The sequence below is a fragment of the Rhinolophus ferrumequinum genome, chromosome 10, assembly GCF_004115265.2.
Source record: "Rhinolophus ferrumequinum isolate MPI-CBG mRhiFer1 chromosome 10, mRhiFer1_v1.p, whole genome shotgun sequence".
NCBI lineage: Eukaryota > Metazoa > Chordata > Mammalia > Chiroptera > Rhinolophidae > Rhinolophus > Rhinolophus ferrumequinum.
In genome coordinates, this window is record NC_046293.1 from 3,842,803 (window position 1) to 3,864,018 (window position 21,216).

The 21,216-nt window shown below is 55.4% G+C and overlaps 1 protein-coding gene across 1 annotated transcript in view; it reads left to right on the top strand.

Moving 5' to 3' along the window:
• KIAA0930 (KIAA0930 ortholog) overlaps positions 1-19,471 on the top strand; it is a 39,108-nt gene extending 19,637 nt beyond the window's left edge. The window contains exons 2-10 of the mRNA XM_033118460.1: positions 2,972-3,123; positions 6,496-6,621; positions 6,724-6,801; positions 7,169-7,270; positions 8,506-8,646; positions 9,208-9,402; positions 12,327-12,489; positions 13,761-13,919; positions 14,412-19,471. Coding sequence (XP_032974351.1) covers positions 2,972-3,123; positions 6,496-6,621; positions 6,724-6,801; positions 7,169-7,270; positions 8,506-8,646; positions 9,208-9,402; positions 12,327-12,489; positions 13,761-13,919; positions 14,412-14,452 — 1,157 coding nt within the window. The 3' untranslated portion in view covers positions 14,453-19,471. The remainder of the gene's footprint in view (positions 1-2,971; positions 3,124-6,495; positions 6,622-6,723; positions 6,802-7,168; positions 7,271-8,505; positions 8,647-9,207; positions 9,403-12,326; positions 12,490-13,760; positions 13,920-14,411) is intronic.
• The last annotated feature ends 1,745 nt before the right edge of the window (positions 19,472-21,216 follow it).

A 21,216-nucleotide genomic window follows, 5' to 3' on the forward strand; every position in this document is an offset into this window, starting at 1 on the left:
CATACATTCGTGGGAAAAGGTAGTATAATCTTACTATTAAAAATAGCTAAAAGTGAATACAGAAGAAAGAAAAAATATTCCCTGTTAGGTTTAGCAACTCCTGTCGTTCTGGTGTATTTATTTTGAGTGTTTCCAAGTACTTGACGTACTTGGACTCTGTGTCCCCAGCTTGAGGTCCTGGTTCACGGAACATTATATTACACACATTTCCATGTAGCTCCTTCTCTTCATAGGCATTCCCTGAAAAGATTGATGATTTGGTTTATACATGTAGCATAACGTACCTCAATTAAATGTCAGTAATTACAGAATGTTATTTTTCTCCTACCTTATTGTGTTTATTGCTGTATTATTTGCTGTCATTAATAACATAGGAACACATCTTTGTGCATAGGCTTTATGTCTATTTTTATTTCTCTTCCGTAAGGCAGAATCATAGAAATGGGAAAATGCTCATTGGTTTTTCACAAAGAATATAATGATTTGTGTTCTCTAGCAATATACAAGAGTTCCCAGCTCAGTGCACCTTGCCAGCTTCATAACTTTTTATCAACTTTCTTGGAGTATAATTCATGGAAAATAAACTGCACCCATGTAAAGTGAACAATCTGATGAGTTTTGATGGCTGTATGCACCCATAAAACCACTACCACAATCAAGAAACAATGTTTTGGGGCAGCCACCAGTCTGCCTTTTGTCACCATAGTTTTGCCTTTTCTGAAACGTCATTTGAACATGCTCATACAGTACATAGGCTTATGTCTGACCTCTCTCGCTCAGCATGACGATTTTGAGATTTACCCATAATGCTGTGTGGATCAGTGGTTTGTTTTTATTGCCAGTAGTAGCCCATTGAATGGCTGTTATCACGTTTCGTGTGTTCATTCTTCTGGTTTCCAATTTGGAGCTAATATGAATAAAGCTTCAGTGAACATTTTTGCCTGAGTGTTTGTGTAGACACGTGCTTCATTTCTCTTGGGTAAGTACCTTCTCTGAGGAGTGGCTGAATTGTTGGTAAAAAAAAATATATGTTTAACTTATAAGAATCTGCCAGTTTTCCTAAGTGGCATTTTCTTAAATACAAAAATTTTCCCTCTTAAAATGACAACTTGTTCTTTTAATAAGAAATTTTGATTACCTGGGAAATCAGTCTTTTCCCACATTTTGGCTCACGGGTTATGTTTCCCTTTTAATCTGTTACCTGTTTTGGTATTTGTATCCGTTTGTCTAGTGGGGTCTTACGCATTTTTTTCATAACTTGCTATGATGTGAACTCTGTTACAGATTTTGTTGTGATGTCCCTCCCCTGGTTTTGTGTTCCTTTTCAGTTATGCTTCTCTTGGGCACGAGTGGGGCTCTGAATTTTCAGGAGAGCAGCTCTTGACCTTTGTGATGTCTCTTCTTGCTTTTAAACTTTGAGTGTCCTGGGTGTGGAGATGGTCTCTGTCATCCGTCCCGTCAGTGTCTCTTGGTGTGACACCCACGGCCCCTTGCAGCAGTGTTCTGGCAGATCTCTGTCTTAAATGCCTGTTCCCCGCTCACGGTAGGGCCTGTGCCGTGAGTTAGAACGCATGTGTGGGAGTGGGTGGGCCACAGGTCACCCTGCAGCCCGGCAGAGGGCAGAGGGCAGAGGTCAGGAGCTGATGTGGAGCCCTGGTTCTTTGGTCAGTGGTGTGGCACATGACTCTGTCTTCCAGAGCCTGGTGGCTGCTGACCCCAGGGGGAGGGGGCTGGGACTGGGGGTCCGGGGGCCTGGTCAGTCCTTGTCAGGCCACGGAACTGCCTGTGAGGATGAGGGAGGGTCCGGCAGCTGCTGGCCCTTGGTTTCCTGTCTCTAACTGTAGGAATTTTGGTCGGGTCCTTCCTGCACCGAAGTGCGAACACTTAGTCACAGAGGTAAAGTTTCTTCTGGGGGAGAGAGAAAGAAACCAGTAACCATTTAATATTCAGAGTTTATAAGAAGTGGCTCTGTAGTGTGTCGTGAAATCCCCTCGGCTCTGTCTAGAACAGGAGGAAACCAGCCCTTTGATCCTGCTGTGCCAGACAAGGGGTCTGCGAGCCCGTGGTCTCCGTCAGTCCACGTTCACCACAAGGAACCCGGGGATCAGAGAGGCCGGGCTGCTGCCCTGTCACCGAGCAGGTGGCCAAGCTGAAGCAGAAACCCAGGTCTTTGCCCCCAGAGTCTGGGGGCTTTTTCTCCTTGTGTGGGAAACATGATGAAGACTTATTTATCATAAAGAAATACGATTTGTTGTAAAGAGCAAAGCTCCCACGAATATCAAGCAACAGTAAAACTGGCGTGCTGAGAGGGCTCGCAGCCCAGGGGTGAGGGGGGCTGAGAGGCCCGCAGCCCAGGGGTGAGGGGCTGAGAGGCCCCACGATGCAGGGGTGAGGGGGGCTGAGAGGCCCTGCAGCACAGGGGTGAGGGGGGCTGTGCGTGTCTTCCTTGCTTTCTACCTGCAGCGGAGACTGGTTGGCAAAGGGACGGCTGTTCCTTTAAGTGGGATTCTCCGTGAGGATTGCGGATTGCCGCAGCCTAGGGTGGAGGTGGGGAGTGTTGGCTGCGGGTGGTGCCTGCCTGGCGATCCCCCCTGCAAAGAAAGCCCTGCCCGCTGCAGCCCACACAGCCCTGTGACGTTCCCTCTCATTAGGTCTTTCCCTTTCACCAAAGCTGCTGATTCATCCTCAGCTGTAGTCGGCTGGGCTGCGGGGCTGGGCGCTGGGACTCGCAGGCTTCCGCTGGGTGGGGAGCTGGGCCTCCTGGGAGGGGCCCTTGATCCTCTCTCTGCCCCATGGTGGGGGCCGTGAGGGAGAAGAGGGCTCTGAGCAGCACAGAGCCCGGCATATTTCTGACCAGAAATGCAGGCTGGACATGGGATGGGCGTGGAGGGGGACAAGGCTTGGCCAGGGTCACATGGCGTGGGCCAGGTTGACCCGTCCTTTCTCACTCCTCTCTGGCCTCCCTCTGCAGGCTGCTTCAAGGATGACCGCATCGTCTTCTGGACCTGGATGTTCTCCACCTACTTCATGGAGAAATGGGCGCCGCGGCAGGATGACATGCTTTTCTACGTGCGCCGGAAGCTGGCGTTCGCGGGCAGTGAGAGCAGCGCTGACGGGAGGAAGGTGAGTGACGGCCCTGGCCCAGCCAAGCATCCCTATGGTGTCTGCTCTTGGCGGGCGAGGTGGCCTGCCTTGCGTCCCCATGCGTGTCAGAAGGGGGAAATGAGGTTTATTAAGCACCTACTAGCAGATGTTACACGTGCTAGCCGATGGTGGGGTGCGTGGCCGTGTGTGTACATTGTCGTTAACCTTCACCATGACCCTGAAAGGCAGTGACTGCTGTCGCTATTGTACCTTTGAGGAAACTGAAGGCCAGGTGATTGGGCCGGCATCTCATACTTAGTAAATAAGTGGCAGGGCAAAGCTTTGAGCCCGAGTCCAGGGCCCGCCGTGGGCAGGGCGACTTGGCTTGGTGATCGGCCCAGTCACTGACCCCAGACCACAGACCAGACGGGGCGCTGAGCTCTCTACTTCTCGATCTCGCCGTGTCTTCCCCGCAACTCAACAGGGCAGATGGAATTATCCCCTTTTTATAGATGAGGAAGCTGAGCGCTCAGAGGTGGAGTGGCTCCTCGAAGGTGTCATCCACTAAATTTAAGCGTGCAGAAGAATTCATGAGACAAACTTTGCATGTCTCCTCTGTTTTCCAGAAGCTTGAGTAGTTTATAGAGTGTTTAAGCGACCTGTGTGCCAAACATGGGAATGCATGGTTTTCCTTTTAACACAAACAATGGGAGGGCCACAGAGGCAGCTCTGAAACGTGCAATCTGCCTGGCTCCGAGTCCCATGCCCGGATCCCTGGGGTGCAGCTTCTTGGCTGTGGGGATATGTCAGGCGCCTGAGCTTTCCCTGCCGTGTGGCGGCTCTCTGAGCCTGACACGTGCAGAATAGGTTTTCTGCAAATGGACAAGCCTGCTGCGAAGGAGACACGTGACTTCCCTGCCATGCTGGCCTCCTGCGTGCCGGTGACCATACAGCTGATCTGGCTGGGCTGCGTGACATGAGGAAGACCCAGGGATGTGCCTGGGTCTCCCGTGGTCATCTGGTGTCTGCAGCAGCCAGCTGTGTGACTGATGGGATCAGTGGGCCATCACCGTGAGCTGACACTGCGATAAATATATGAGCAGAGGAGTGGGCGTGGTCAGCAGAGCCACGTGGGTGAGAAGAGTCTGAAAGGAAGGGGAAACTGCTCCCCAGCAGGGGGCATGACGGCCCACGGTGGGCCGGATGTGTGTAGAGTTCCCACGCATTCAGGTGGTCGCTTATGGTTCTGCGTGGCTGCTGTAGAGAAAGGTGAGGACACAGGAAGCAAAGTGGGTGGCACCAGATCAGGGTGGGCGCCAAAGTCACGCCCAGGGTTTGGGTGTTGTCTCCAAAGCCCTGGGAAACCGCTGGACCCGGTAAACTGAGGAAGGGACATGGTCAGAGTTCCATTTAGCAAGTTCCCGTGCTGTGGGTGGGGGGGCTGGGGCGGGTTAGGGCGAAGCCAGGAGGCTGCTGCTGGTGGCTTGGACCGAGGAGAGGGCAGGGGACCCGGGAGGGGCAGGGGACTGGGGAGAGGGCAGGTAGCACCAAGGAAAGGGGCTTACCCAGCAGGGCTTTGGGCGACGGAGCGGGGGTGGGGGGTGGGGGGGGCAGAGGGAGGACTCGGCCTGACAGCCAGGTCTCCAAGTTGGGCCCAGGGTCACCATGGTGCCCGTCGTAGCAGGGGACCCAGAGGAGCGGAGATGAGTGTTGGATGGGTTGCCTGGGAGACATCCAGATAGCGATGTCTTCCAGGCAGTGGATTGCCTGTTGAAAGGTCAGCAGAGGTCAGGGGCAGAGGTGGAGATTTGGGACCCTTAGCACGGGGACCCTGGAGCCCCCGGAGCGCGTGGGAAGCGGAGGAATGACAGTAGAAGGGGCCTAAGACGGGGCCCTGAGCTGGGCTGACACTGGAAGGCGCAGTGGGAGACCATGAGCGACTGGCCGCGGGGTTGGAGGCAGAGGCTCACCCCTCTGGCTTGCAAGAGTTTCAATTGTAGACAAGTTTTGTTTGCAGTATCTCAGTCTTTTCCCAAAGGCGGTCTGTGTGAGCAGAGGCTCCAATAATAACGGGGTGTATCTGAGACGCTCTCAGCTGCGCCTGGGATTCAGGCCCAGGAGAGGCCCCAGCTCTGGTCAGGAAGGGTTTTCTTAGCCCAGCCTGGCCTAGAATTCTCCAGGAGGGCAGACGGGACACAGGAGAGGTCAGGTCTGCGTCTCCCCCGAGAGGCCAGGTGGGGAGGTGAAAGGAACGGGCAGATACCGCTCTTACCTGGGGCAAGAGAGGTCCCTTGGGTCCAGGACTGAGGAATTTGGAGCAGGAGGGTGTGGGGCCGTGTGCAAACTCTCCTGAGAACAGGGAGCTGTTGAGGTCAGTGAGGGGAAATGAGTCCGTGGGAGCATGTGGCAATCCAGCTATTGATGTGCTAGAATGTTCCACTGAACTCCCACAGTGAGCTAGCTCCGTGCAGATGCCCCTCTCCCAGCACTGGGAGCACAGAAATGACCTTGACCTGGCCCTGTCCTCGGGGAGCCCCAGGCTGGTAGGTCAGACACAAGCATAGCTAGTGACACACAACTCGGTGCTGTGATGGTGGGAAGAATGGGGGCAGGTGGGGGCCCACAAAGAGGAGGAGGTGACATGTGGCTGGAGTGCTGTCAGACAGAGAGGGGCCAACAGTGGTATGACGACATTGTGTGTGGAGGGACCAGCACGTGTGGAGCAGGAGGCGGTGCCAGGCACACACCTGACAGTGCCTGCCAGGGTGGGCCGTGTGCTGTCTGTCTGCAGTGCTTGGAGGACAGGGGCTGGGCCGTGATTCCAGGAGACCCCATGGGCCTTGGGGGTGCGGGGCGGGCCCAGAGGGAAGTGGGGAAACCCAATGGCAGCTTCCCAGGCAGCTTCCTGCCCCCCACGATTCAAAAGAACAGAAAGAAAGGAAAGCCCTTGGCAGGCGCAGTGTGGGCCCTCTGCAGCGCCTGCGCCTGCGCACCGCGGCCCCTCTGCGGCGCCTGCGCACTGCGGGTCCTCTGCGGCAAGTCAGGCTGCTTCCCGCCCCCTTCCCCTCCTGCAGCCAGCCAAGCTGGTACCCAGTCGCCATAGCAACCCGCCAGCTTCCTGCGCTAGCTGGCGGGGGCTGCGGGGGAGGGTGGATGACTAGACTGGCCTCCTGTTGATGGGGTGGGAAGCAGCAGTGTGGGTGGGACAGGATGCTGGCATCCCACCTCCCTGCTGCAGGGCCCCAGGGACAACCTGGGGCTCAGCTCTGGATTTACTCTGTGTGACTAGCTGGAGATTGAGGGACAAGGCTGGAATCACGTCTGTGTTAACAGCTGCCCAGTGCAGTGGTCAGGGAGAAGGGTGCCAGATGCCACAGTGGGGCCGGCTCACCCCTGCCCTGTGCCTGGCAGCTGCCTGAGTCTGAGCCCCAGGTGGAGGTGGAGGTGTACCGGCGGGACTCCAAGAAGCTGCCGGGCCTCGGAGACCCTGACATTGACTGGGAGGAGAGCGTCTGCCTGAATCTCATCCTGCAGAAGGTACGGGGGGGGGGGGGGGGGGGGGGGGGCGGTGGGGGCAGGGCTCCAGGGGAGGGCTGACGGGAGGCCCCGAGGGACACCCTGTCCTGTGCTCTCTTCCAGCTGGACTACATGGTGACATGTGCCGTGTGCACACGTGCTGATGGGGGGGACATCCACATCCATAAGAAGAAATCCCAGGTGAGCCATGGGACTCAGAGCCCCCAGGCCTCCCGGCGGCCAGCCCGGCCCAGAAATGGCCGCCCTCTGGCTGCACAGTGTTTGTCTTGAGGAAACAAGTGCCCCGCTCACCTCCCTGCCCCCGAGGGGAGGGTCTGACTCTGGAAATGCATTCAGCTCCCAGTGTCCTGTGTCCCGTGCACAGAGCACAGAACCAGGTCATCCCCAAGCAGCTCATTCTAGCGGTTTCTTCTGGTTTTGGCCTGACTCTGAGCAGCGTGAGCACTGTGACCTGCTCCTTGGACAACACGTTCCACTCAGCTGAGTGTCTCTGGGACTGGGTGCAGGGTTGGGGCCTCACTCCGTCCTTAAATCTCCTCTCTTTCAGCAAGTGTTTGCGTCCCCCAGTAAACACCCCATGGACAGCAAAGGGGAGGAGTCCAAGATCAGCTACCCCAACATCTTCTTCATGATTGACAGCTTTGAGGAGGTGAGCGCGTCCCCTTCGGGTGCTCTCCTCAGGGAAAGCCAGAAGCTTCTCTCCCTCAGGCCTCACACCCTTGCAGATAGGCAGCGGGGTTGGTCTGGACCCCCACCACCGTGGCTCCCACTCTTTCTGCTGTTGAACGTGGAGCAAGCGTGCTCCCCTAGCTCTGAGCCTCAGTTTTCTCATCTGTAAAATGAGCGGCGTGACCATCTGTCCTACTTACCTGTCAGGGTCGGGGATCAGACAGGCACGGGAATGGAGAATGCATCGTAAACACCTACAAAAAGTGCTGCCCGGCCAGGAGGAGTCATCATTATTGCCATTAAACTCTCATAAGCGCCTCCATGATGCGCCAGCGAAGGTTCCTGGCACGCCAGAGGGGTGGGGCTTGCAAGTTACCTGGGCCACGCCTTTGTTTCAAGGTTGGGAAAATGGACCCGAGGCAAAGGTGACTCACCTCAGGAAACACCGGGTGCTGGGAAGAAGCCGGCTTGTCCCACTCCCCTCTGTTAGGCCCCGGTGGTGGTGCCGGCACTCGTCCAGAGGGGTCAGGCCTGGGGATCTCGCGAGGAAGGGAGCGTGGTTTCCAGGGTCTCCTGGATTTGATGGTATCTCGAAGCACCTTAGGCTCAGGGGGCTAGTGCCCTCTCCAGGCTTGTTCATGGCAGAGCAGAGACAACCTATGTGACCACGAAGCTGGGTCTGTACGCCAGCCCCTGGGAGCAGTGACTCGGGCAGGTGGTCACTCTGTCAGCACCCCTGGGCCTGCACCTGCACACAAGCCGTGAAGCTCAGGGTAGGGGTGGGGTGGGCAGGGCTGGGCGCCCACAGCCAGCGTGCAGGAGACCTTAGAATGTGGGCCGGATGGTCCTTGAAAACTGCCTAACTCCTTAGCATGAGGAAGTGTGAGGGGCAACCCTCCTAATGGCCAGCCGGGGGTACATCCTCTTCCGGTCCCACAGGCTCTGTCATCAACGCCCCATTAGACACCACCTCTGCCCCGGAGTTAGACTGTTCCTGTGCTGGGCTCAGCGGAGGGTGGAAGAGTTGGGGGGCCTTGGGCAGATATCTTACATCTCGGGCTCAGTGTTGTCACCTGTGAAATGGGTGTTTTCCGAGCAGCCCTCCCGGGCAGCCCTGGGCACGTGGGGGTGGGATGGATGTGGGCTGGGCCGGGCTGTGGTTGGGTGGTGGGCAGCCCACAGTTGACGTCCCACTCTCCACCTGTGCTCATCCAGGTGTTCGGCGACATGACCGTGGGGGAAGGAGAGATGGTCTGTGTGGAGCTGGTGGCCAGTGACAAAACCAACACGTTCCAAGGGGTCATCTTTCAGGGCTCCATCCGCTACGAGGCGCTCAAGAAGGTGTATGACAACCGAGTGCGTACAAGGGAGGGCCCCCCACTGCCCCCGTCTTGTCTGTCCCTGCCCAGCGCTGTGCTGTAGCTGCCTTCTCAGCACCGCGGGCCAGCCCCGGACGTGGTTTGGGGGCTGCTTAGTGTTGCGTGGTTCATGGCTCGGCTCAGCCCACTCAGGCCCCCCCCAGCCCCCCTCATGAGAACACTCCCGGGGCCCCAACTGACTGACCTGGGGGGAGAGGAACAGGAACAGGTGGACAGCCGCTCTTCTGAGCCAGGCGCCATCCCGGGCTCGCCTCCCTCAGAACCTGGGACAGGAGGAATGGGAGGTGGTCTCGGGGCCCGTGGGGTGGGGCCTCTTTCCCAGCCTGGCCCTGGGCCTGCCGTGGGCATGGGTCATAGCGTAGTGAGGGGAACGTCAGCCGGGGACCCCAAGCGTTCCAGCGCTGCCCTGCCTGCTGGGCGAGGGAGTGGGCAGCCCTCAGGGCCTGCGGTTTGAGGGGTGGTCATTCTGGCTGCTCGTGGCCCCATGGAGAGGTCATCCCCACCAGCCTGGCTCAGGCCATCTCCCAACTTCCCGCAGGTGAGCGTGGCCGCCCGCATGGCACAGAAGATGTCGTTCGGCTTCTACAAGTTCAACAACATGGAGTTTGTGCGCATGAAGGGGCCGCAGGGCAAGGGCCATGCCGAGATGGCGGTCAGCCGTGTGTCCACTGGTGACACGTCCCCCTGTGGGACCGAAGAGGACTCCAGCCCCGCGTCGCCCACACAGGAGCAGGTAAGGGCTGCACAGCTCGGGAGGGGCCTCCTGTCCCCCGTCTGCTTCCCTCCATCTCCCTGGTCCTTACAGCCCCCAGTGAGGTAGGTGTCGTCAGCCCATCTCTCAGGTGGGGAGGCTGAAGTTCAGAGAGGGCAGATCACTTGCCCAGGGTCACACAGCAGGTTAGTGCCTGGCCAGAGCTCTTTCTGCTTCCCTGAGCTGCCACTGCAGCCAGGTTGAGCCTACTGTGTCCTGGTGGCCTGCCTTAGGACCCGCTGGGCTCTCGTGGGCCGTGACAGGCCTCCCCTGGTGAGTGACATGGGTCGATGGTGACCTGGCCTCCCCGCCTGCCCTGTGAGGATCAGCCCCAGCTCGCTCTTTGCCCTGCCCACATGGTTACCAGGTGGTGTGTGGTGTGCGTCTGCGCTGTTGGGAGTGCCCCCAGCGGCTCGTGGGTGGGTGTGAGCATTCCTGGGAACCTGTCTCCTGTGACAGCACTGAGCCTTGGAGCCCTGCTCTTTCTAGGCCACCATCCTTCCCTAGGGGTGGGAACCAAGGTCAGAGGTCAGCGGCCCCTTTATTCCCAGAGCTTCCAGTGGGGCCCAGGCAGGAGAAAGTCTCCAGCCCACTGGCTGCTTTGCCCTGCTTGGGTCTTCTAGAGGGGGCTGCTCAGAGCCGGGGGTCTTGGAAGAGGACAGGTAAGTTAGCGCACTGCAATGGGGAGGCAGGCTTGCTCAGTGCATGTGCAGGAGAAGGGTTCAGGGCGAGACACCGTGGGCCGGAACCAGGCACTGCTGCTTACATGACCTGGGACACGTCTCTTTTCCTCTCTGAGCCTCAGTTTGCTCATCCAGAAATGGGGTGAAAACACCTGCTCCCTTCAGTGCTGGGAGGCTCAAAGGAGCCGCTGCATCTCAGGCCCCAGCATGGGGCTTGGCCCTCAGGAGTGTTGCCCGAGGAGCAGCGCTGTAGAGACTGTTTGCCGGTGACCTACTTGGGAAGTGACTTCAGAATGTAAATGATGCCTTAGTGGTATCGGAGGGGATGAGGAAGAGTATTTACCATGCTTTGAATTCTGTAAAATGGTGTTAACCGTGCACGTCTCCACGTAGCCAGAGGCGGTTTTCTTTCTCTTCTTTATACCTTTTGTTGTTGTTGTTGTTGTGTATCTTCTGAAATGAATATGTTTTATAAGCAGAACAAAAACAAGAAATGCTATTTTTTGCAAAGATGGGTGAGAATTCCAAGTAGGGGTCCCTCTTATCATTGAAATGGAGGTTGTTTATATTTCTGAGCTCATGTCTGAGATAAGGGGCCTAACTCTTCTCTCTGATCCTAAATTGCCCACTGAGACTCTGACAAAGTGTATATGAGAAATCCTCGTGCAGATACAGGCCCGCCGTCTCTGGGCTAGACAAACCTAGGTGCCCATTCCAGCCAGTTGTTTGCTGAATGATTACAGATTCATTACTAGGCTTACGTGAGCCTTGATTTTCCCATCTATCAAATGGGAGTGACAGTCTCCCTCTCCCAGGTGGCTGTGGCGAGTAAAGGAGCCGGTGCCTGTGAAAGCCCCTGGGCCATAGCAGCAGGGAGGCCCTAGAGTCAAGGGGAGGGACTTGTCAGGGCCGTGCAGCTGTCAGTGGCAGGGCCTGACATGGAAACTGCTCAGGCCCCTGCCACCTCTGTGCTCACTGTCACTTGTCCCCCTTTTCCAAGAGGTCATTTATAACCAGTGCATGACAAATGCAGATTCTGTGTGTATTGTGGTTTCTGGTGTTTGTTTTTTATCTTTTAAAAATCTTCCCTGACTTGTGGGAGGACCATCTGGAGCCAGCGGCCGCCGGGACTTTGGTGGATGTCGGAGCCGTGACGAGGAGGCTGATGGGCTCCCGAAGTCTTGGTCCCAGCTCATCTTGTTCCTCAGATTCTTGTTTGCATGGGGAGGAGGGAGGAGATGGGCCAAGTTCCCTCTGCCTGGAACGCCCTTCCCCCCCTTCTTCACCTGGCGAACTCCTACTCGTCCTTCAAGACCCAGCTTGAGCGGCATCTCCTCCAGGAAGCCTTCCCTGATTTCCCAGGCTGTCAGTCCCTTTTGCCTCTGTGCTCCCTGTATCCTGTGCTTCCCCTCTTCTGTCTCAGCAACAACATGCCATCTGTGGTTGTCACTTTCCGAGTGTGTCGCCCCCAGCAGACTGTGAGCTCCTTGAGGGCAGGGACCAGTGTCATGTGCCTGTCTGTCCTCAGTGCTGTGCCCGCCTGGCCCTGCGTGGGTGTGGAGAATGTTTGGTGAACTGAACAGTATTGTTAGAAGAGAGGAGAGGAGGGGAGGGAAACAGACTACTTAACCATAGCTTGTCTGTGAAAGAATGCTGGGCGGGAGAGGCCCGGGGACATGGTAGCCAAGAGAGGAAATGCGGGTGAAGAGCACAGCTTCAGGTGGGAGACGTCGGTTGCAGTCTCAGTTTCGCCAGCATCCTGCTGGGCACCTTGGACAAGTCAAGGTCCCTGCCCGCCTTCATTGCCTCGTTGGTCCCATGGGGCTGGTACTGGCTCCCGGCTGGTGGATTGGTCAGGAAGTTTCCGTGGGTTCATGTGCTGTGGTAGGTGCTTGAGCAGTGTCAGCAGCCAGTCTTCCTTTGCACTTAAATAATCCCCTAACGAGTGTGTGAGGCCCACAAGAGGGCAGGGCTGGCAGCCGGGCCGTTCTGCTGGTCTCTGAGCTGAAACCCCCTGCCAGTGCCCGCGTCGCCCCAGGATGGCCGGGCCACAGAAGGAAGGCGGCGGGGGGGCGGGTCGGTGAGCACAGCCCGAGCCCCCTCCAGCCAGGTGCTCCCTCCTGGAGCCCTGTGTCAGGTGTAATTGCAGTGCAGGAGACACGTGGGCTCTGGGACCCCCGGCGATAGGCGGGCTGCTCTGGTCACTACGGCTCTTTGTTCCAGGTGACCTCCTTCAGCACTCCCCCAACCCCAGAGAGGAACAACCGGCCCACCTTCTTCTCCCCGTCCCTCAAGAGGAAGGTGCCCCGGAACCGGATCGCCGAGATGAAGAAGTCTCATTCAGCGAACGACAGCGAGGAGTTCTTCCGGGAGGACGATGGTGGAGGTGACCCTGGCCCCTCAGAGTCTGGAGGGCCCCCGCTCGGCCCTCCGGTCTCCTCTTGGGTCATTCATTCATTCGTTCAGCCACTCACATTTAGGGAGTGGGTGCCATCCCCTCCAAGGTTGGGGACGGAGCTGTGAGCAGACGGACCCCTGCCTCAGGGCCTTCCCCTCCTGTGGTCTGTGCATGGGCCTCCCGATGTCGGTGGTCTGACTGCCATACAGGGGGTGCGAGAAAGCACTGGCTGAGGGGGATGGGCTCCGGGTCAGTCGTGCGTTTTGTGACTTCAGGCTCTGCCAGTTCTACTCCTCACTGCTGTCTTTGGCCAGCTCGCCCTCGCTCTAGAACCTTCCGGGGCAGGGGGTGTCCCTCAGGGTCTCCCGAGGGCTCGCCTGCTGTCCAGCTTCCCCGAGCCCAGGCCTGTCTGCAGTCTCTCCCAGCAAACCCGCGCCTTCTCGCGGCTCTCTGCGTGGTATCGTGGTGTCGTCCCCACCGTCAGTGAGCTTGAGCACTGCAGGGGGAGTCATGCTCGTCTTAGGAGCACTGGGAAGCCAGTGGAGGGTTTTAAGCCAGGGATTGACAAATCAGATTTGAAAGTTCAAATGCCCACTCAGCGGTCCATGCAGAGAACGGAGGGCAGGGCTGGCTGATAGAGGTGGGGGGTTCTGGTCAGTTCCGTGCTGCCTCAGGCACCATCGTCCTTTGGACCGAGCTGGGCGCCTGGCACAGCGGGAACTTCATGCGTGTTTGCTGAACAGATGACGGGGAAAGGATTTGCTGACAGCATGGATGGCCCCGGACGGGGACCTGGGTCTGTGGCTTTGAATGGTCCTGCCCGCCAGGACCCAGAGGCAGAGGGCCTGCTGTGCCCTGGCTTTGACTTGCTCTTGCGTGAGCTCGGGCAGCTGCCTTGCCCAGCCCAGCTCGTTTCCAGATCCGTAGGAAAGTGCTGCTCACTGCCCCGCCTGCCTCCCAAGGGTGACCCATGAGACGGTGATGATAAGTCATCCCAGCCTCGGCCCGTGTCCACATGGCAGCAGAGAAGTAATACGGGGCTGACATGCCAGACCCCGAGGAAGAGGGCTCAGGGGAAGCTCGGGTGGACGGGGCGCTGAGGGATGGGGTGGGGCCGGAAGTGGGTACAGGGTGTCGCAGGCCAGGGTGATCAGCACCAGGCAGAGGTGGAGCTGGACCGTGAAGGAGCCTCCTAGAGTGGGAGGTGTTCTCCCGGGGGCCCCGCGGCCTCGGCCCTGACCCGGCCGTCTCCCCTCCAGCCGATCTGCGCAATGCCACCAACCTGCGGTCTCGGTCCCTGTCTGGCACGGGGCGCTCTCTGGTGGGGTCCTGGCTGAAGCTGAACCGAGCAGATGGAAATTTCCTTCTCTATGCACACTTAACCTACGTCACTTTGCCGCTGCATCGGATCTTAACAGGTACTGTTGGTTGATGTGGGAACCAGTGTCACTTCTTTGTAGCCAGCCTGACTCCTGGGCCTGGATTCCCGAGGCCAGTTCGTGGGAGTCCCAGCATTTTAAGTCAGGAGCCTGTCCGTGGCTTCCGTGGGGGGTTCTTGGCCTCCCCGTTCACACTTCACATGGGGCCTCTGGGAAAGCTGCAGCCCCGAAGTGCCCCTTTGTGTAGCACTCTGCTGGCCTTCCTGTCCCCTCTGGAGTGTCTGCAGGCCTATGGGTGAGGTGAAGCTCAGGCGTCTGTCACTGAGCCCGCCTGCAGCGGCAGTGCCAGGCCGTGGCTCCCGAGTCGCCCGGCTATGCAGCTGCTTCAGGCCCGTTTCCCGGGCTGTAAGGTGGAGAGGATGAGAGCACTGCAACAGCTGTGAGGGATGTGAATTAGGCAGCGTGGGCTTCCTGCATGAGCGGAGCTGCTGTCACAGGAAATTCCTTGTCCGTTCCTGCCTCCCACCTTAGACATCCTGGAAGTACGGCAGAAGCCCATCCTGATGACCTAGCCGTGTGCGGAGCCCGCACGGAGCCCCCAGCCCTGCCTGGCCCTGGGAGTGCTGCCAAGTGCCTACCTGTCCACCGCCACCGGGGTCTTCTGTGACAACCCAGCGCTGGAGCCGAAGCCCGGCGGGGCCACTCGCCCCCAGGGCCAGGGCCGACTCCAGGAACACCAGCCCAAACTGAAGTGCCTCTTCCTCCTCTCCGACTGGCTCTGCTCCGGCCCTGCGCCCACCACCCCATCGGCCCATCTCCGGAGAGCCCGCTGCACCCGGAGAGGACCCGAGGCGCCCAGAGGCCATGAGACAAGAGGAGCAGCTGGCACCCAGTGTCCAGACCCAGCGATCCAACGCGCACGTCCCGACAGCAGGCGGAGCCCACCCTGCTGGGGCCCTCAGCGTGTCATGCTGTCCTGTCCATCCTCCTCGAGGAAAACGGGTTCAGATTTTGTCGTGCTGTGCTGGTGAGCTTCAGCGCCCGGTCTGTCCCGACACGCGCGTCCTCCACAGCTTACACTTGGTTCGAAATGGGTTACAGGGGGAGGTGGGGAACACAGCTGTTTGATGGTTTCGCCCTGGGCTGCGAACACCTCACCCCACACCCAGTTCTGGAAAGGCCTGGAGCTGAGCAGACAGGCCCTGATCCCGCCGGAATGGCCTTTGCTTCCAGCCAAAGAGCACCACCAACACACACACCTCCAATGTGGGGGCAGCCCGCTCTGTGCCTCGGCTGGCGTGACCTGTGGACTGAGGGCAGGTGGGAGGGCTTGGGAGTCAGACAGAAGAGTGGGATCGCCGTCCTCGGGGGGCCAAGGCGGGAGACAGGCTGTTTCGTCTCCACTTTCCTAGAGCTTCCTTCCTTTGCCTGAGTGCTGGTCCCATTTCTCAGACCAGTTCACTGGGGCAAAGAGGGATTGGCTTCCACTTGGCTGGTCTGGGCTGTGTGTGAGTGGCCGTCCAGCCCCGGGCTTGCCTGTGGCCTCGTTCCAGCCTGAAGGATTGCCACCTGTGATGACACGTGTTCTCAGAACCACGAGCCTTGTGAAGAGCAGAAACGTTTTTCCTCTCCCACTGGGAATTAACTGTCTGCTGGGTCTCTGTTGCTATGATGCTCTGTTTGAAGTCCCCAGGAATATTTGAGGGGTTCCTGCTGTGCGCTTAGAAATCCTCTGGGGGGAGACAAGGAGTCAGAGGGGCTTGCTCTCTGTTTTAATTCTGTGCTCCAAGGGTTTGCGCTGGGCTCCGGAACAGGATGGACTACTTGGGGCTTTCTCTAGATTTTGTATGCTGTTATTAAAAGCGAGCTATTGCATTTCATTCTGCCTCAGTTTGCCCACCTGTAAAATGGGGCTGATACCACCTACCTCACTGAAGTCTCCAGGGTTCCAGTACACGGCTGGGTCAGGGCGCCGCTATTCTGCATCGCTCCTGTCAGGTATCACCACCTCCCCCTCCCCTGCCCTTCTAACCATCCAGTCCAAGAAGACGTGTGAACATTCTCGAATTCTCTGACAGCGCCCAGCTCGTGCTTGGCAGTTCCAAAGCAGCGTCCTAAGGCAGCAGAGTGAGGCCTCGCCCCTGAGTGCAGGAGTCGGGCCTCAGGGAGCAGTGAGTGTGGCCCAGTGTTCCAGGAGGCCACTGGAGTGTTTTCCAGGGGAGCTGAGCTCAGCCCCTGAGTTTGTGTCCAAGGTGGCTAACAGACAGCCATTTTTTCAGGAATGTTTTCTTCCCTGGGCTGAAGACTCTGAACTCGGTTCTTGGAAGAAATACTGTCCTGATGTGGCTTTCATGAAAGGGTGAGGTAGTTCACTCGTAGAAAGAGGTGTAGTGGTGAAGAGCTCGAGAAGGTTCCTACTGGAGCCAGAAACCGGCCTGGCTCCGAGGCTCGGCCCTGACTCCTGGGGGGGCCCTGGGCAAGTCAGGCTCCTCTGTAAACTGCAAGCCTGCGCTCTGTCTGCCTTGTGGGGTGTCTGTGGGCCAGTTGCAGTAACATGTGAAAATGCATCGCACATGGAATTTTCAAGCTGACACCTCATTGGTGAAGCATGTGGACAGGTGCACACCGTGGTTTGACTGCTCTGTATCCAACACTTAGGTAGCACCCACCAGCATAAGCAGGTGCCCGCTAAACATTTAGGTGCCGTCATCCCCATCTTATAGATGAGGAAACAGCCAGAGAGGTTAGTGAACTGCTTGAGACTGCACAGCAAGCAGCGAGGCAGGAGGCCCACCCAGGCGTCCGGCCCCAGTGGACACTGAGCCTTGACAGTGCCGCCTGGCCTGTCTGTCTTTTGATCCTCCAAAGGGCACTTCTGGTACTGAATTTAAAACATGCTCAGAGATGCTTGGTAACTGGGCAGTAAGCTGGTACTCTGAGGTTTTTTTTCCCTAAGTGACAAATGACATCAGTAACAAAGTAATAGAGTAGAAAGTGACAGGACCAGACCCAGCGCCCCAACGTCCTGGTGGGTTCTGCTGATAATATACTTTGACTTTTTGTAAGGACATCTTTAATTTGGGGGTCATGCCTGTCTCTTGTATGAGCAAAGCTCCATACATTTCTGAAATCGGAATTGGAGTTCCAGTTTGCCTGTGAAGAATCCCAGGTGTCACTTTTTAAGACATTAATAAGAAAATGATCTTTTTTGTTGTTGTTCCTTTTAAAGAAATGCCATAGTCCTGGAGTCTGGTAGGTAACGTCGCGCCTCTGTCTACATCTTCCTCCAGCCCCTGAAAGTGAAGGCGCATTTAGTCTGCGCTCCGGTGTCATGCTGCAGCTTCCAGTTGCCCGTATGAGCAGCCACGGCTCCTTATTTCAAAAGCAGAATATTATTTAAAACATAAGTATCAGAGAAGTAGTCAAAGAGAAGAAAATGAGGCAAAAATATCGTCTAGCCCAGTCCACTTGGAGACAGGGTGGGTTTTCTGATGGGTCAAATCGACGCTGACATTCGGACTTTTCAGAACTGACCGGATCCTCAGAAATCCGGTTTCTATGGGGAGTAAAGAGAGGAAGGATATAAAGGCATGTTCTTAATGTGATTTTTCCCCCAAAGAATCCGGCTAGCAACCAGGATCTGTGTTTGCTTTTTAAGGCACAGTTAGTAGATCTTCGAAGAATGAAATAAAGTTTTGTTTTCCCATTAAACGACATTCCAGGAGGCAATCCCTATGCAGTTGGTACAGTCTGATGACTAGCGTTTGAAAATTATATGTGATGTTGTCATAATATGATGGTTTTGAATCACTGGCCAAACTTCTTTAAAGCTTGTATCTTACAAATCTGCCAACTTTTCAAGGAGCCTTAGTAGGTTTCACTCATACATTTATTCCGTTCAGTTTTCCAGTTTAGTTGGAATTTAGTTTTATATTCGGTTTCAGAAAGCAAGTATTTGTTGGCATTACGTTGATTCTTCCTCTTCAGGCTTCCTCTCATCTTTGTACCAGAAAACAGAATTACGTCTCTTTTAAAAACCGCCCTAGTAGGACAGACTCTGAGATATGAAAATGCAAGTGCTGGCTGATATCTGGCCCTTGAGCTTGAACGAAGCAGCCTTTCGAGGTGTCAGCAGCTGGACTTCCAGGAAGCGCTGCTCTATGGGCCAGAGTTCCCCGACCCTCTCGGGAGGCGCCCCGTGGGAGTCAAGGTGATGGGTGATCACTGGGGCTGCTTTTTCCCTTTTCACCGCCTGACTTGGTGCAAGATCTTCACTGGACGAAAGTCCTCCCGCCCTCTCTGAGCCCCGGAGCTCCCGGGTCACCACACACAGAAGCCAAATCACTTGAACACCGCGTGGCCTAGGGGCTGGGTTCAGCGTTCCAGAGCAGCTGGAACCTCAGAGGTGGAGGAAGACGGACGCCCGAAGAGTTTGTGTTTACGTTTTCTATTCCTCCCAAAGCAAGCAGGCGTTTTCCTGGTTGCGGTTCCAGTCCCTGGGCTCAGATCAAAGGCAGCACCTGGAGGCACCCAGTCTTTCTCAGCGTTGTTGTCCTTTGGGTCCCCACTTCACAGGTCAGGCGATTTAGGTGTAATCTTTTATGGTTTCCAAGCAAATTCTGTGTGAGAATACCTACAGCTGCCAAGAAAACCTGTTGAGATTTTTCACTCCTTTGAGACATACCTAAAGTGACTTCTCCAAAATCTGTTTTGGCAGCAGCAGCACGATGGCAGACGTTGACTGTGTTAGGATTTCCCTGACCCTTTACGGCAGCTTCTGCAGTAACCACCTCCCATATCCAGTAGAAACCATTTCTAAGCGGTATTCGTGGTTGGCTGTCAGCTGTGCTTCATGATTTTGCATTTCTATGGAAAGCTGATTTGCATGTTGACAATTACATTTCTGTGTCCTCCGTGTTTTCCTGACTGTACTCGGGGTTGTTTTTTTCTAATAGGGTATTTCAGATTAAATACAGATATTACAGCAATGTGATAACTTAGTGATTGAAACTTATTTTGCCCCCAAAGATTTCTTAAAACTTGTTTGGAGCTCTCACACAAGTACTTTTTTGAACTGTGGTTGGAGAGCAACAGAAAGCGCCCCGGGCCCTGGCAGTCCTGGGTCAGCGAGGGGGTCGGTGGGCCGTGACTGTGGTTTGGTCAGATGGTACGTTTGCAAAATCATGAGATGCGTTTCAGCTTTAGCTCTCAGCCCCCATTAATTAGTCCATAGCCTTTCAGTTCTGCTGTAAACCTTCCCAAGCTTTTCCTGGGGAAGCTCTTAAAGAGCCCTCAGAAGTAGAAAGACGACTAGAATAACAAACAGGTTGGCGGGCTCCCAACAAGCTACCTGGTCTTCTGGAAAATGGGTTCTGGACCTTGGGCTCTAACCTGGCAGCTCTAGAGTTCAAGTTGACGGTGAGCACTTTTCCACATTTTCGGGCTGACTCTAAGCCTATCAGCTTCCTCATGGATGGAAGCAGACGCGGTCACACCTCACACTATGGGCTTTTTCCTTTTCATGGTCAAATGAAGTCTACATTACAAAGTGAGGGGTAGAAGTAAGGCCTAAGACACTGTAGAAAGCTACAGAATAGAAATGAGTGATAGAGAAAAGGGGGTTGTGGGGACAGAGTCCCAGAGAGCGGTTTCCAGAGTGTCGACCTCACGTGGAAAGGTGCTGGCTCGGGTAGTAGATGGCCATCAGCTGTGACTAGTTGGCCATCAGCTGTAACCAGTTAGCCATTAGCCACTAATATAACTGCCACGGCTACGCTAGCAAGCGCGGACTGCAGTTAGCAAGTGAGGGTTGGTTGGCAGAGAAGCGGACGGCAGGTTGCGGATCCTGTGGCTCCTGCTGCCTGTGTCTCCAACCCAGCCGCCAGCGAGAACATAGTGGTGTGACTCCCCTACTTACGGCTCCGTGGATGTTCCTTTTTGGTCTCACCATGTCCTGCGTTCTCGTGCGGGGAGCGGGAGCTGAGACCCCGCATGACACCCTGCATGACAGGGGGTCTAAGAGGAACACATACACAAATCTAGGAAGTCAGGGACGTCAATCAAATGACACCTCTTGAAAACATTGCTTTAAACATCTGAGCCAGAATTTTCTGAACTGGCAACACCAAGGGCAGACTGCAGGAGACGGTGGTTATGAAGGAGGCAGTTCAGTAGGTTAAAAGGACGACTCCCTTGCCATCCAGATCAATCTCCCTCCTGGTTAAATAATTAGGAAGCCCTTTTAACATAGTCACTTGAAAAATACCTGGTATCGGGGAGAAAGCTCTCCCTGGAAGCGACCTATAACCCCGTTCCTCTCTCTCGCCTACTCTCGAAGGCTTCTATTTGTTTCAGCTCCTTTAACTCTGACCTATGTGAACTCTTAGGAACTGCTGTCATGCCTCAGCTTAGAAGAAAATGACCGGAAGGGAAAACCTTCGGGAATTTTATATGGGAGAGGGGGAAATGTAAAATGGCTTAATCCATACGTTCACACAGTTCACTGTATATATACATGTTGAATGTGTAAACATGCTGTGCTTTGTGCTTGATTGTGAAAATGACAGAACAGCTGCAAAATCTGTATGAGGAAGGGAAAACATTTGGGGGGATGATAGAAGATGTCTTTTCTTTTGCTTACAGCTTCATATTGAATTCCCTCCTGACGTGGCCTCTCCACAAGCCAACAGGTTTAACAAGACATTTCTTCCCAATTATGTGGATTAAGGGTCTTTCATCTTGGAATCTGATTTAATAAAACAATTAGATCGCTCAGTTTGAAATAACCATGGTTGTTAGTGAACTTTAATGATTATATTTTGAATAAACAGTTTTTGTTCAAAAGACTTGAGCCAATTCCAGACACCACTGACGCCGAGTCCTTTAACGGGCACCTTCAAGCGGCTCGCGTGCACCTGGCCCCCTCCACAGGCTGCGTGTACACCTGTCAGTTGTTATCTAAACCCACGCTGGGCCTTCTCAAACATAAAGTAGAATCACTACCTACGGTGCCTTCCCAGGTGCGTGAGGTTGACGTGAAACGTGTACAGCACCAAGCCTAGTTCCTGGCGACTGCTGCCCCCCACCCCGAAATGTGCGGAAAGGTATTTCATAGGTTATCTTTAAACAAAGGTCCTAAGGGGGGGGGCAGACGTAGCCCAACGGTTCTCAAGTTTGAGTGTGTATCAGTCACTTGTTAAAACCCAGAAAATATTCTGGAATTAGTAATGGTTGTGCAACTCTGAATGTACCAAAAACGACCGAATTGTTCACTTTAAAAGGGTGAGTTTTATAGTATGTGAATTATCTCTCAATAAAAAACACAACATGCAGGGCC